The following is a 15,303-nucleotide window of genomic DNA, read 5'->3' as shown; positions in this document are numbered from 1 at the left end:
CCCTTATGAGAAGAACATATGAAGCCCTCTCTCTCCTGGCCTCCAGCATCTACCCACAGCCCTGAGCCAATACTAGTGCGAGGCTGATATTCAGAGCAGCTTTCTAAACATCAAAGAAGAAAAGTGACAGGAAATTACTTGGCTGCAGAGAGGATGGGAGCATTTGCCTTTCATGTAATAGCCTAAAGGTCACAGCACATGCCCAGGAAATGGGTGACCTCAGTTCCAGGCCCTCCACTTTTAAGGGCCTTCAAACCTCTTCAGAGAGTGCGCTAACCAGATTACAGGTTAGGTTGGGATGATGCCACCCCCATGGCCTTGCTGAACCTGGGCCTGTACAAAAGGAAAGATGCACAGAGCATAGACAAATGTGAGCCTGCCTGCATAGCCCCGATGAAGTCCACATCACTAGTAAAAGTTGTTGCTAGTTGTGGGTTTTGGTCCCTGCTTAATAAGCTTCAGAAACATCCTCAGAAGCAGGGAACAATTCAGAATCTTCCCAGGGACACATCTGCATTGCTGGGCTACAGGATCAGGCTCCATTTTGACACCCTTCAGATCCATGAGTGCTGCATTCCTAGCTGCACAGTCAATCCCAGATAGCTGGTGGTACCTCTGGACATGCCTGGTAGCAGAACTTTTGGCACTAAGCAACTTGCAGGTGGATACAGGGGGCAGGGGTTGGTGGAGGAGCACGTACACATAAAAACTGCTTTTGTTGACTGCTTGTGGAGACTTTGGCACCTACCTTCTGCCACTTCAGGCATTTGTGTGCTATTTTGGACACACACACAAAGTGCATACACTTACCAGCTGTGATTTCAAACAGGATTTTATCAATTTCCATCTCTGCCTCCTCTTCCATTTCCTCTTGGTCTTCCATACTTTCAAAGGTGTCCTCCAGCATTTCCTCTATTATACCTGCCTGAAGAGTAACAGGAGCAGTATGTTCATTTCTGGGGATTAGTCAAGCCCAGCTGGAGAACAGGACCTTCAAGAAAGCTGAGTTACTCTCCTGGCTCCAAAATAGGTCTATGGCAGTCAGACCCACTGGGGAACTTAAGCTTTGCTCCCTAGAGCAGCCTGCTACAGCAAGGGCACTGTCCTCTATTGCACCATCCACTCACAATTGCTTATGATTTTCAGAGTTCCTCATGAGGTTAGCGTGCAGCAGAATTTGTTTCTTTGTTACTTTAAACATACACCCAGCTCAAGTTTTTTTGGCAGGGGAAACACAAGGTTTGTCCTTATACCAGTGGGACAAAGGACAACCAAAAGGCAGAAGAAGAGGCAAACTGAAGTTATTCACTGGATTACTCAAACATGCAGCTACTCTTAGCTGTACTGCTGAACAATTAATAATGTTTAACTCTCAACTGATAGCACTGAAACCTTTCAGAACCTACGCTGTATGTTACTGATTCATTAATGAGAGTCTCAGATTTTCTTTGTGTACTGTTAATTCCACAGGGAACAAGAGAAATGTGTAAGTATAAATTATTAACCCCTTTTAGGGTTTGTGACCTAAACTGCAAAACTGTTCTAAGTACAACGCAAAGTCACATGCTTTAGGAAAAGAAAAGAAAAGATCGCTTGGGCATGGCATTGTGCAAGTGTTCTGAATAATGAAGTCTAAAGTATGAACACAGGAAAAGAACTGCTTCAAAATCTTTCCTTTTAACCAGTCTCCCTTTAATGGCAGTAAACAAAGATGATAGTTTTCTCACCCCGTACACAGCTGAGAATTTTAGAAAATTCCCCACTGTACATCAGGAGGAGGCACGCACTGCTCAAACACCCAGCAGCCCAGTAATTGGAGCACATACCCAATATGCGAGAGACAAAGGCTCAAAGCCTGCCTGATTCATTTCATGGATTTGAACCTGGCCCCTACATCCCAAGTGAGTTCCCAACCTCTGGACTATCAGCTATGCTAGGGTAGACATCAGTCCATTTCTCCAGCAGAAATCTCATTGCAGACCTGAGCCACTTTCCTCAATAGAGCTTTGCCCACACAGGGACCTCCCTGCAAAGTGTCCGTTTCTGACGCACTGACGCAATCATTTGCAGAAGTTTAACAGATGAAAAATTCCCAGCCAGTTTCACCACCATGCCTCCTCTTCTCTTCTACTGTCTCCCCTATCTACAACATAAGCTCTGAGACACAGGCAGCCTTCCCATGTGTTTGCAGTGGTTAGATGCTAGAACAGGGGTGGCCAACCTCCTGCCCTCCCCAAGCACCACTTCAATCCCCTTCTCGTGTCTGATCTGTTGCTCTCCTTTCAGCCTCCCACCCCATTTTCCTGCTCCCTGCCCAGTCTGCTGTGTGCCACACACAGGCTACTGGCATCACTTGGGGGCTGGCCACTCCTTTGAAATATCTCAGTTGTTAATGAAGTTTATCACTTGCCTTACAGATCTTACCTTCATCATTTCTTTGGATAATTCTCTCATTGTGGCCTGAATTTCAGGGATTTTTATTAGATTCTGCATGGCTTTCATGACTTCCGTGCTCTTCTGTAATGAGCCCGCGACTCTCAGAACAGCTGGAAGAGAAAACATGAAAAACTTCTTAGTGAGCCCTACCTCTGGCAGAACGCAAGTCCTGTACAAATCCCTCTCCCTTTGTAGTCTAAGTAAGTATTAAGAAATGAAATGCCCATTTACTCAGTCATCTTTATGCTTAAGGTTGGCTGCTACAGAGGGAAGAGATGCAGCTCCTGCTCTCACCCATTTCTGAAAGACCTGAAGAATTTCTATTGAAGTACTGCTGAGATGATGAGCACCCCTGACAAGTTTCCCCAAAAGCTACTACCAAAGCTGTGGCAGGACAGATTTGACCCCACTGGTACATACTTTAGAAGAGGAAGGTATAAAGCCCAGGTCCTGCTTGTTTTTCTCAGGTGGGAAGCCTTACTGAGGCTTCCATGCAGGTAGCGAGCCCTGCAACATCTCCACGGGACCTGACTGCTTGCAAAAATCAGCTGTCTTGATTTCCTATGAAGTTGTCTCTAAAGTCTGACATTCTCAGAGACTTAGAAGTCCTATGGAGGTCACTGCGACCCTTCGCAAGGAAGTCAGGCCAGCCTGACCTCTACTACAGAAAGTTATTACTGAACCAAATGATTGGCAATTACCTACTTTTTCAACAAGAAGCTGGACCAGCTTGCATTCTAGGGTGGCTTTATCGGTATTCTTTGTGGTGGCTAATTTAACTACCCACCACAACATACAGTTTCTCTGAAGCACCTCAAGTGCATTTCTTTACTGGTACTTGGAGTTGCCTGAATGTCAAATCCTGAATGAAAAACTGTTGCAAAACCTCAACTTTAAGAGGAGCGAAGAAGTGACAATCCTCTATAGAGAGGCCAGTGTACTGCATGTATTGCTGTTCATACCATATAAATGCGTTTAACGTTAGCCCAGATAGTATACCAAGATGCTACAGTAATGGCACAAATCTTGGTTTCACTGACACTCAAGAGCTGTTCAAACCAAAAGCAATCTAACAGAAGTACCAGCTATGAATCCCAACTTCCTTTTTTACTCCTTTGATGATAAAAAGTGTTGGCTATAATATTCCTATTAACACCAGGAAAAAGTATCTGCTGCAGCATTGCTACAAAGATTGCCTTTAAATTTTTCATTTGGGACAAAATTAAAGTCCCTCTATACCATGACGCGCTCACTGATTTTAGTCTCCTGATTTACCATACTGACAGTTCAGATCAATTCACTACAGTACTTGAATGGATAAAATAAATATTAAAATTGCACGTTCTGAAACTGACTCCAAGGTTTGCTTTACTAACCTTGTAGCCAAACCATCCCAGATCCCACAACAATCTGTCAAACACAGACATCCATTAGCATCCACTCTGGACAAAGTACTCTGAAGAAATTTAAAATGCAAGTACAGCCACTATTTTGTGTGCAAGCCAGACATCCAGAGCAGCCAGCAACTGCATCACCATCTATAGGTGCAGACAGAAATGTAGCTCCCTGGCCTAAACTCATGATGCTTTGCAGAAAGTGCCATGAGTTAAGAAGGATCCTGCCAAGCCAACAGACATTAGCTGTTGGAGGATTGCTCCAATTTGAAGAGGCCGTCTCTGCAGTGTCTCTACCCTAGCTCTGCCCCTCCTCTCCCAGCTCTGGTGCTGTCTGGACAGGAGGGGTAGAAGGCAGGGGAGGGAGCTTGTTCTGGGGCTTCCCCAGGCATGCTGGAGTTGGGGGAATGGGTGGATTGGAGCTCCTGAGGTGCTCCAATCTGCCTGCACCATCCTCCAGCGCTGGGATTGGGTCCTTTTAAGTGCTCTGCAGCTGTGCACTTGTTTGGTCATGGCTGTGGAGCACTTTCAGGGGGCCAGATCAAGAGAAAATTGCCACTTCTGTCTCCACCTTATGTTGCTTTTTTGACTTCCGATGCCATCTTCCTGGCCCCACTATGCAGTCACACTTCCTGGCTCAACTCTTCTCACAAACTGTCAGCTAATATCACGGTTCCCTACCCCAGTCCTTTCCCTGCAGTCCAACTTTGCCCCTCAGGTTTCCTAGGTCACTGATCAGCCATTCTTTTTGCAGGCTGCTTGTATACCCGTGCTGTTCTTGACTCTGCTTTTCCTCCCCTGTGGAATTGACACAGGCAGACCAGACAAACAGTTCTGATGAGTCACGATCCTATGGTTCTTTGTGGACCAGAGGAGGTTTATCGAAAGAAAAAAAAAAAAAAAAGAAAAAAAGAAAGATCTGCATTGCAGAGCTCCTCTCATCAGGCAGCCCCTTATAAGTCTTCCCTAAATCCCTTTTTTCTTCATTGCTACTGGAGCTGGAATATGGAGAGGGATCCAAAGACCTTGCAGAAAGCATACTCAAGACAGATTTGAATATGGACTGCAAGGGTTTGGGCAAAGGAGGGGGTAGGGGAGAGGGAGGGCCCAAGCAGAAGGGTGGCATGGAATAAGTGATCAGTCCAGGTTCAAAGTGGAAAAAAAGTCTTCCTCTGCTCCCTAATTTTTTATAATAAAATCATATCCTCCCTCAAGCACTACAGTCCACACGACTCTTGCTTCAGATCCAGTTATTTATAAGATGCAGGAAGCTTTTCTGAATGAACTAAACCTCGTCCAGAGCCTGCCAGAACTGACCATAACAGAACCTCAACAGGCAGAGTGGTACAGGGATACGGCGGCATTCAGTATCAATGGTATTCATGCCAGGTATGAAAACTACTGAGCATCACTAGAGAAAAAACTCCCATGACAGAGCAGGTGATTCAAGTATAAATACGGTTTTCAGGCTCGGAGTCAAGTAGACATGGATCCAAATATACAACCTTTTCCCAAATTCTGGCAGGGTTTGGTCCCTGTTCTTCCATGCGTGTCAAGTCTCACCTCTGCAGTTACCCTAAGGAACAGTAATTTCACTGAGGTTCAAAAAGATGTTCTCACCAAGCTGGTTCTTCATCCCCATGAGAACAGAGTTCATGTGCGCTTTGGACGCGTAGAGTTTGCTCACAGCCTTCCGAGAGCGGATCATCTCCTTGGCCAAAACTACGCACACATCTTTTTGACCCTTTTTGGCAGCATCTTTTATTGACCGCTTCACCTTCTCCTCTTCTCTCTGGATATCTGGATCAGAATAAAAGCAAACATGGACAACAGTCAGGAATTGCTAAAGTTTTGGAGCAGATGCTTGTTACTCAGTGGAGCATCCACTTTCAAAGTTAATATAACAGCACTTTCCACTCCAATACCAGCCCTCGTTAAAGAATCAAGCCAGCCATTGATGTATGTTTGGCTCATGCACTGCCAACAGAATAGTTACTTAAGTTTCAAGAGTGAAATCTATGTACAATTTCCAATGCTATAATTTCCCTTGCAGTCAGTCACACCATCAGTACTTGGCTAAGATCAGCTCCCACCTGAAAAGGCAGAAATGATTCTGCTAAGAAAGAGCATTTTGAAAATGCTTGCCTCCTCCATTACAACTCCCACCCAAAGAAAGTCACTGCCAAACTCTTTTGAAGACCTGCTGCTTGCTAAGGCACGGCATGGTAATTCAGGTCCCCAAACAGCTGTGCTAGCAAGGAGCACTCATTTCTGTCTACAGTCAGCCACAGGATTGTATCCAGATAGATCCAGGGATTCTGGGCATCAAGGCTGAGTTACTAAAGCTCTCCCTATTTACCAATTAAAGTCAGCTGTCCCAAAACCGAGATTCTCAACCAGGGTGTTGCATCACCCTGGGGTGCCAGAAGGTGTGAGGAGATAAGCAGATAAGTGCTGGCTCACGCCTGTCCTTGCCTGACTGATCCCCCAACTGCACTGCCTAGCCCCTCTGCAAGGAGGCAAACACTGCAATATTAAAATAGTTTTCAAGTTTCAATATCACTCAGTTCAAAATCATTATGGAGGGGTGCCTCAAGTCCAATGAGGTTGAGGACCACTGTTCTAAAGAAAGCTAAATCTGGTTCTGAAACCACAGATGGGCTTCTTAAATCAACATAGATTGCCAGGAATTTATCACTCCGATCCAGTCTTTGCTCTGGCTTCCTCTCACACTCCAGGTTCAGGTTGTTTTCCCGATTTCCAAAGCCTTTGTGTAGTACTGACCCCAGCTTCCTATGAGATCAGCCTTTTGTGACAACTGCTTCACTCCGCAGCAAAAAGAAAGAAAGAAAAGGCTGCCAAATAGATCAACAACTACAGGAGAAAAAAGGCTCCCAGGAGCTGGACAGACAGCAAGGAACTCACTGGTGGGTGAAGTAGATGGCTGCCAGCTTCAGGCATTCAAAACTAAATGCTAAATCCACCTGCTGGCACACCTCTCACACAATAACTCTGTCCTATTAGCATCTTTAATATATTCCACAAATTCCTGGAAGACCGATTCAGGCTCAACATTAGGAAAAACTTATTCACGGTCAGGGATAGGCTTCCTCCAGACATGGTGCAGTCGCCTGCCCTGGAAATCTTCAAGAGGAGACTAGACAGTCACCTTGCTGGGGTCACCTGACCCCCAGTTGTCTTTCCTGCTTGGTGCAGGGGGCTGGACCCAATGATCTCCCCGGGTCCCTTCTGGCCTTACAATGTATGAATTTAGGAAAAACCCTGACATTTGCTTCCTTCCAATTAGTTTGTGGGTTAGGCAAGGCCTTTGTCGAAGATGCTCAGACACCGTGATGAGAGGCGAGGACACAAAGATGCCTAAAGCTGCCCACAGTGCCTATTACAGATCCACCCTGCTCCTCTCGTTCAAGGAAGCTGAAAGCGCTTGTATATTTACACCAAGGGTGGGCAAAATGCGGCCCGCAGGCCACATATGGCTCGCCAGGCCATTCTATTCGGCCCGCAGGACCTCTTAAAAATTTTTAGAAAATAATAGTTACCTACCCCCGGCTGCCTGTCATGCGGCCCTCGATGGCTTGCCAAAACTCAGTAAGCAGCCTTCCCCCCCAAAATAAATGCCCGCCCCCAATTTAGACCATGTGTGCAAGCACCTGTAAACACATGGTCCACAGTCTCAGTACGCTCTGCAGGTACTAACCAATCTCTTCACTCCATCTTGCAGAACAATCATTCACTTTTTTGTTATATATAGTTCATTAAGTAATTAATCTTTGCATCTGGCTTCCAGGTTATACCGTTTCATCACAATTTAACAGAGCTTGGGACCCAGACACACAATATGTTCACACGGTATCATTTACATCAGATTACATGGGACCCAGAGCAGACAGATGACCAATTATCCCTGAGTTGCTGCTGCAGTAGACACCATTACAACACTGATTACCGACTTAGGGAGGTAATAGCCTAGCTGCATTGAACAAATGACTAACTTGGGATAACTGAGGACATGTAATGCCAATACTGGTGTATACTCCCCCTTAGATAATTCAGCAATGGATTCCAATAAGAAATATACTCTGTGTCTGCCTTTTTTTTCCCCCTCATTGGTCTAAGTCAGTTTACACTGATGTCCACACATCATGTGTCAAGGTCTTGGAAGCAATATTATTTTGCAGCTGGTACACTTCGACTTTTTTGCATTTAGAAATCACTCTCGAAGAAGTCAGGGACAACATGGTATTATCTAGGGAAAGCCTCTACTCTGGAAACATCAAATGATTGATTTATTGATTGAGGAAAATGTGAGTGGCTGCCTCACACCTGATTTGGTCTCTAGTTTTGCACCCAGTCTTTGATGTAAACGTACTGTATGTGAAGAAGTACACGTACTATATGGAATTAAATCTGTACTAAATAGATTCCAATCATTGTATTTTGGAATCGAGATACAGTGGAATTCACAAGCTTTCTGACAAAGCCAGGCCTCTCCTTTTTAAAGGAAAGGATTTGACTCAAGTAAAATGTACAGAAGATTTAAACTAGGTGAGGACATAATTGTGACTATGCACAGCAAGAAAACACGCCATAAACAGTGCACCCAAAGAAGAGAGCCACACATTGAGACATGCACAAGAGGAAACAAGGGGATAAGCTGGTGCAGCTCTGTTCTCCTGACCCAGGATGTGTCCATTCCAGGAGGATGGCTGAAAAACTAGCTTACAAGAGCCTGCACCCACTGAATCCTTACATCTGTTTGAAGGTCTAAGCATATACTGCGGCAAAGAGGATTCAATGAAATCCCTTGCAAAGAAACTAAGTTCAAAACAAATGTTTCTTGTGATTTTTAGTGTTGCAACAAGCTCTGCAGAGGGGAAGAATTTTACCCTGATGGGAGTCTGGAGCTGGCTGACAATCTATCCATCAAAGTAGGGTTCTGCACTTTTGGCACAGGCTCAGTTGGAACGGAGACATCAATGCAGATTCTCGCGTGGGAGTTAATGAATCTTCTACTTCGGATGAGTCATTCGCCAAATGTCATTTGATGAGAGATGTTCTAAGACATCAGGCTCAGCCAATCCACAGGGACCAAAAGCATTCTCTCTTCAAAAACGAATAATCTCTTTCAGAAATGTCTGGCTTAGTGTTGTTTTCATCCTGTTAGCCACAAGGAATATATGCTTATAAGCAACTGGGAGCTGTCTAGATAGTATAAACGACCCTGTACTTTCTAGGACACTGGGGCAGGGCCTCTAAGTGCCCATAAGAGTGTTTAAGGTAGTGAAGACAAATCCCCTCCATTGTGCAGGAAATGCCAAGATTAATCCATTTTACACAAAGCCTTCCTCACTGACCTTTTAGGAGGCCAGGAGCGCCAATAGTTCTCTATTTTTACAGTAGGTATAACTCACCTGGTTTAAGGGCCAAGACAATCTAACTGTATGAATTTTCTTCACTATAAAGGAAGTGTAACAGGATGATCAGAAGAGACAGATCTTATTCCCAGCTTTCCCATGCAGCTGTGCCAGTGGTTTGCTACATAAGCAAGGTGACTGACTATTCAGCACTGGGGAGGCCTCCACTGTGTCCAGTTCTGGGCACGGCATTTTAGGGATGCTGAGAAACTGGAGGAGATCCAAAGAGGAGTAGAACAGAACAGCAGGACAATAGAAACTGCTGCTTAGGAATAGCAGATCCTGTATCATGCAGGGTGTTGGACAGTCCTGGAGGTTCCTTTCTGTCCAATAAAACTAATTTTCCTCATGCCTGTTTCCCAGTCTGTTGGGAGACAGGTGTTCTTATTCACAGTTGTATCGAGAGGCTTAGCTTGCATTTTTTAAATGGAACTGAGGTGCTAGAAGGCAAGATACTAAGAAAATGAAATATTCTTTTTTCCTGCAAGCTAGTCACTGGCCTTAAGCAACAAAGAAACACTGACTGAGCTGAGCTGAGCACATTCTGCTCAGGAGCTAACAATTTTAAATGGTTTTGTCACCGAAGTCTGACACGCATTTTCCAGGTTTTGCACAGTCCTGTATAATTTTAATACACAACAAGCTGCCATGATCTATCAACTGACAGCTTTTATATACGGACAGTGTTGTTACACAAGGGACTGCTAGCAATCACTAGAAGGGAGAGTGCCACAGGAGTGGTGAACTCAGTCTTTGGAAGGCAATACTAAAAGCCCACCAGTGAGCCAAAGACAGTTCACTGGTAGCTCTTCCATGGCTGCTGGCTTGAGGACAGAGCTGTGCCTTGCATGCATGCATGAACTGTTAAAAGGGACTGTGATGCAGCTCTTGGGCACTGGAAATTCAAGCTCTTTGGTTAAAGTGTTCTTGGCAGGACTAAGTCCTACACTGCTCCTACATTAATGAATATCCTCACAGACAGAATAGGACACATTCCATTTATCTGAACATGCAGGAAAATTTGAAACAACATTCTGGTTATCCAAACCAAATCATACCAAACAAAAAGCATCATCAAAACAAGAACAATCCAGTAACAGATGGTATGAAACAGGGTATTAGTACATTAGAATCTGAAGCCAACTGTTGTAGTAACACAAGCACACCCAGTAAAATGTTGGGTCAATGGCTGCTACATCCAGACAATTAGCATGGCATGTCAACAGCAAATGATGGATGGGGCCCAGTTCTTACACAAAACAGCAATGTACTCTGAATGGAGTCCCCTCAAGAGGCTAGGTCTGACCCAGGATGAAGGCTTGAAGGAAGACACTTTGAATGACATACTACATTGGCTTCCTAACAACAGGCTGCTGCATTGATAGGTGTACAAAATGCATGCATCTTACAGGCCTCTCATTTTGTTGCCTTCCAGCTACAGCTTCTGAGAACTAGATGTTTCCATGATTAGATCCCAAGTAACCTTACTTACCTGGATTCAACATACACAAAGCAAGGCTGTATACTTTAAAGTGACATTAAAAAAAAAAAGTTCTGACAGTCTGATCTCCTTGCCTCAATCTGTCTGCTATGTAGACTAATCCCATACTGCTACATCAAGTGAAATACTAAACCCTTCTAAAACTGAGATGAAACAAAGCTTTGTAAATGTGATTACCAAGAACAATGATGTACCCAGTTTGCTCTTTTAACATGCATAAACTCTAACATACAATTTGCAGATAGGATTAGTCTCGTCTGACTTGTTTAAGACTAGCATCCGATACATGTGGAAGTCAAAGCGCTTTACGAACATAAGAAAGTCTCAGCGCTCCTATAAGGTACACAGACTCTGTTCCCATTTTACAGACAGACACAGAGGGCACATACAGACAAGTGCACACATTTTCCCACAGCATGAATAGCGGCAGCACATATTTGTCCTACTGCTTTTTGCCCAAGGGCACGCCCCTGCATGCACACTCTGGTGCGTGCCAAATTGTACTGGGTGGGATAAAGGTTGGGACCAACTCCTTTGCCCCAGCAGCCCTACCTGGGGACTGGGGGGTGTCCCAGGATAGCAGCAGCACTGATCCGGCTGTATGGAGTTTGGCCAGCAGTCATAGCGTGGCTCTGGACAGCCAGGCTCCATTTCTGACCGTGCACACTGATGCCATGTGCACTATGCTGCTTTTTTTGGTGGCAGTTTTTTGGGGTTTTTTTGACACAGCTCTCCTAGTGTCAAATTTTGACACCATGCTGCTAATCTGCAGTATGGTGAATGGGTGCATGTGCACTGTGTGCAGTTTGCAGTGCCTCAAACAGTTTTGAGGTGCCACCAACTGCACATGCGCACACATCTGGACTTACCAAGAGATTAAATAGGAACTGGGCATATAAAAAACAAACATCCAGTAACCAAAAGCCAATACAGAAAGTCCTCTGCCAATATGGCCCCAGAGAAAACCCTGGTGAACAGCTCAGTTTTAAAACTTTTCAGCTGCTGGGAAGGTGGAGAAAGAAACAAATCAGAAAATATAACGACACAGTTCAAGACCAAGCACCTTTCCCATCCCTGACTATATAGAAGGCCTAATGCTGCACCCACTGAAGTCAATAGAAAACTCCCCTGGATTACTGGAAGCAAGACCTTGTTCCTTATCTTACACCCTCCTGTTTGCCACTTCCTCAAATGACAGGTAAATTACACTTGATTTTTATATTTGCTGTACACCATTGCACGCTTGCTTCACCTAAAATATGACCTACATAGCTGAGGTTCCTGGATAGTTTGACCTAAACTAAAGTTTTCAGAAGTGCCCAAGCAACTTAGGCCGTAAAACTCAAGTCACTTTACCAAATGGGATTTAGGAGTGTTACTTGTATTGAAAGTGTATGAGACTTAAGTAATTCTGAAACATCTTCCCCATACAGACTTCCAGAAGGGTTTCCAATGCTTACACCAAGTCTGTATGTGATCCTAAGAGCAGGTTTAGACTTTTCATCCAATTTTTCATTTCTATATCTAGAATGTATAGATTAAAGTTCCTGAGAAGTCCAAGGGTGCTTTTCTAGCGTTTTCATTGGAACTGATAGAGAAAGGAAAAAGATGTGAAGATACAAACCTCGAATCTGTCTGTCTATCACTCTCATTTCTTTCCTCATCTTCAGTGACCATTCATTTACCTAAAAAAAGAAAAGAAAGCAGATATCATTGAACTGACCCATTTTTAAGAAGTGAGCTTTGTAGGTAGGTTTTTAAAGCATATTCACAAACTAAGCTCTTTAGAAAGACATCACACCCCTTTCCCTAGGAAACAAGCCTCTGACAGAGTTACGTACATGCTCCGCATGCCATGCAGGAACTCCAAGACGACTACTCTGTCCAGTTTAGAAGATGTACACATGAGTACATATATAATACATTCAGACCTGGAAAGGGATTCCAGTTGGCCCGCTGAATGGAACAACTGCTCTGATGTGCAAATGCAGCAGATCTGTACTTATCCAAATAGAACTTATTCCAATAACCAAGCATGGAGTTGCAGAAAACAATTCTAGTGGAGCAAGTGCAATGGAACATGTTTGGACCAGTCCCACAGCAAGCATTGCTCACGGAGTGAAAACATCAGAATCAGGCCTTCGACAGCCACCGAAGCTAATGTGCCTGGTGCTCCTCAGTGGCCAGCACCACGTAAGTCCTATCAAACAAAAACAAGCTACTGTTTATGAAACCTGCAGCACTGGAACAAATTTAAAATGTGCATCTAGAAGAGGAAAGAGGAAGAGAGATTCATGTATGTGGAGGCTTAGATAGTTTTGCAGGATTTGCAGAGAAAATTTGGCAGTTTTCAGTTACAGGCTTTAGATGAAAACCCATTATTTCATGATTGCTCTCTGCTCGTTTTTCCTTCCCTTTAGCAACAGTATAACCTTTATGGGCAGTAAGATAAGTGTAGAGAAAACCAGATCAGGAAAACCAAGACTGGAAGAAATACATTTCTAGCAGCATTCCACATTGTCTGCTGGAAGTGACCAGCAATGGGGATGATCTGCTCTTGTAGGCAACTTTCTGACACATCTTCTTCAATAGTTGTCCTACTGATTTTGACGCTGGCATTCATTCAAGGACATACCCCTTAGGGATTTTTAAATCAGGGCTGTCCTACTAAGCAGCCAACAGACAAACGCATCAACAAGCATATACCATGAGCATCGATATAAACTTTGCTGGACCAGCAGTGTCATTCAGATGTCCGACTCTGATTCCTGAAGCTAGTTCTATTCTCCCAGCTCAGTCAAAGTGTATGCTCAAGAGGAGGGCAGAGAAAGCGCTTCAAAAACTTGAAAAAAAATGCATCATCAGCATCAACTCATGAGAGGCTATTGTCCAGGACCGCTCCAAATAGACGAAGACTCTACTTCAAGGATCTCAGTATTCTGAAACCTCACAATGACAACAGGACATAGAAAAGCAGGAGTGGAAGAAACAGTGCCATAGACCTAATCAGGAATACAGAGCCATCCACCCCACATGGAAACACATGCTTGAGTTGCAATAGAACCTGTCGATCCTGTATTGGCCTTGTCAGCCACTCTGCGATCCACAGACAAGACAATCATCCTTGACTGCCAATGTTAACTAAGCAGCTGGGGGCCACAGGATGCACAGATCACACCAGCGAGGGCTGCACGCTGTGTGGGCCATACCAGTGCAAGCCATGAACCCCTGGGCAGCCCAACTTGCAAGTGCCTCCCTGCACCACACTTGCAGATGTCCCTACCATGCAGGTGCCCTGATCACATCTTCAGCACTCTGATCATCTGTGTGCTGCCCTGCAACTGCATGTATGCACGCGGCATTTATCGGCAATGCTACCAGCCACATCAGCCAAAAACCTCCGATTATGTCGATTTTCCTTATATCAGTGCCGATACGGTATGGGACCGATGTACTGGTGCACTTCTGCTTTCCAGGGTTAGTTTCCTTTATTCTTCCAGAGAGCCAGGCAAGCACAGCACTACACAAAATTGCTGGGGTGAGGAGATGTGAGCCTGAGCACAAGCATCAGCTTGGTAAGCAGGTGTTTAAAAGGCTGCCTACCCCCCCTCAGGCAAGTCCACGTTAGAATTATTATTAAACTCCAGTTAATGGACTGTCAACTAACAGCAGTCAGCAAATCTAGCTACTTTTCTGGGCACTCCACAAGTATTTATTCCAATATTTGTGTCCTGGAACAAGCTCCCATGAGTCGAGTGCTCAGATTTATACAGACAAACCTATTTCCCAGCTGACCCAAAATTAGCTACAATTACACCTCTACTATGGAAACAAGCCTTACATCTAGGGGTGCACCAATAAATATTTTTTTGGTTGATACCAATTGTCAATTATAATCTAGCCATATAAGTCGATACCGATCCGATTGCCAAGATGCAGCCTGGCAGATTGGAGAGTAGTGTCCGACCAGTAAGTCTGTGGAGGGGAGTGGGAAAAGGCATGGTGGGGGGGCAGACTGAGGTCCCCACAGTGAGGGAGGGAGTGGGGCAGAGGCAGGGCAGGGCGTGGGACAGAGCTGTGGGTGGTTCCTGCTACTGCACACCCCCACCTGGCAGAGGGATAGGGACTATATGCCCCCTGGATTTGTGCACAGGGGGCTGCCTGCTGCAGGCTTAGGGCCAGGGGCTGGGCCAGCCTCTTCCTGGAGTGGGGGCTTGGCTGGGGCTGTGCTCAGGGTAGGCAGCAGCACTGGGAGGAGGGACTACGAGGAATTTTGGGGTGGCCATAGCACACCCCATGGTCCCCCCTCCCAGTGCTGTCACTGCCTGCCCTAAATACAGCCCTGGCCCAGGCCCCCTGCCAGGAAGAGGTCAGTGCAGCCTCCAGCCCCAAGCACAAATCGGGGGGGGGGAAGGGGGGAGCACATACCCCCCACCCTGTGCCTCCCCCAGGGGTGTGCATAGCAGCAGGAGCTGCCCCCCTCTTGCAGACAAGCTACCTGTGGCTCCATTCCCCACCCCCCCGCCTGGGCAGGCCC

General features: G+C 45.3%; 1 protein-coding gene across 2 annotated transcripts in view; it reads right to left on the bottom strand.

The window, feature by feature from the left end:
* The window catches only part of LOC109322135 (charged multivesicular body protein 3), a 46,430-nt gene that overhangs the window by 762 nt on the left and 30,365 nt on the right, over window positions 1-15,303 (bottom strand). For both annotated transcript variants that reach the window (XM_019553028.1, XM_019553027.1), the window contains 4 exons: window positions 12,391-12,451; window positions 5,451-5,630; window positions 2,425-2,546; window positions 811-925 (listed from right to left, as the gene is read on the bottom strand). In XM_019553028.1, the coding sequence (XP_019408573.1) occupies window positions 811-925; window positions 2,425-2,546; window positions 5,451-5,630; window positions 12,391-12,451 (478 nt within the window). The remainder of the gene's footprint in view (window positions 1-810; window positions 926-2,424; window positions 2,547-5,450; window positions 5,631-12,390; window positions 12,452-15,303) is intronic.

The sequence above is a fragment of the Crocodylus porosus genome, unplaced genomic scaffold (assembly GCF_001723895.1).
Source record: "Crocodylus porosus isolate Cpor-Errol unplaced genomic scaffold, CroPor_comp1, whole genome shotgun sequence".
Classification (NCBI taxonomy): domain Eukaryota; kingdom Metazoa; phylum Chordata; order Crocodylia; family Crocodylidae; genus Crocodylus; species Crocodylus porosus.
This window is presented reverse-complemented; position numbering and strand designations above follow the sequence as displayed.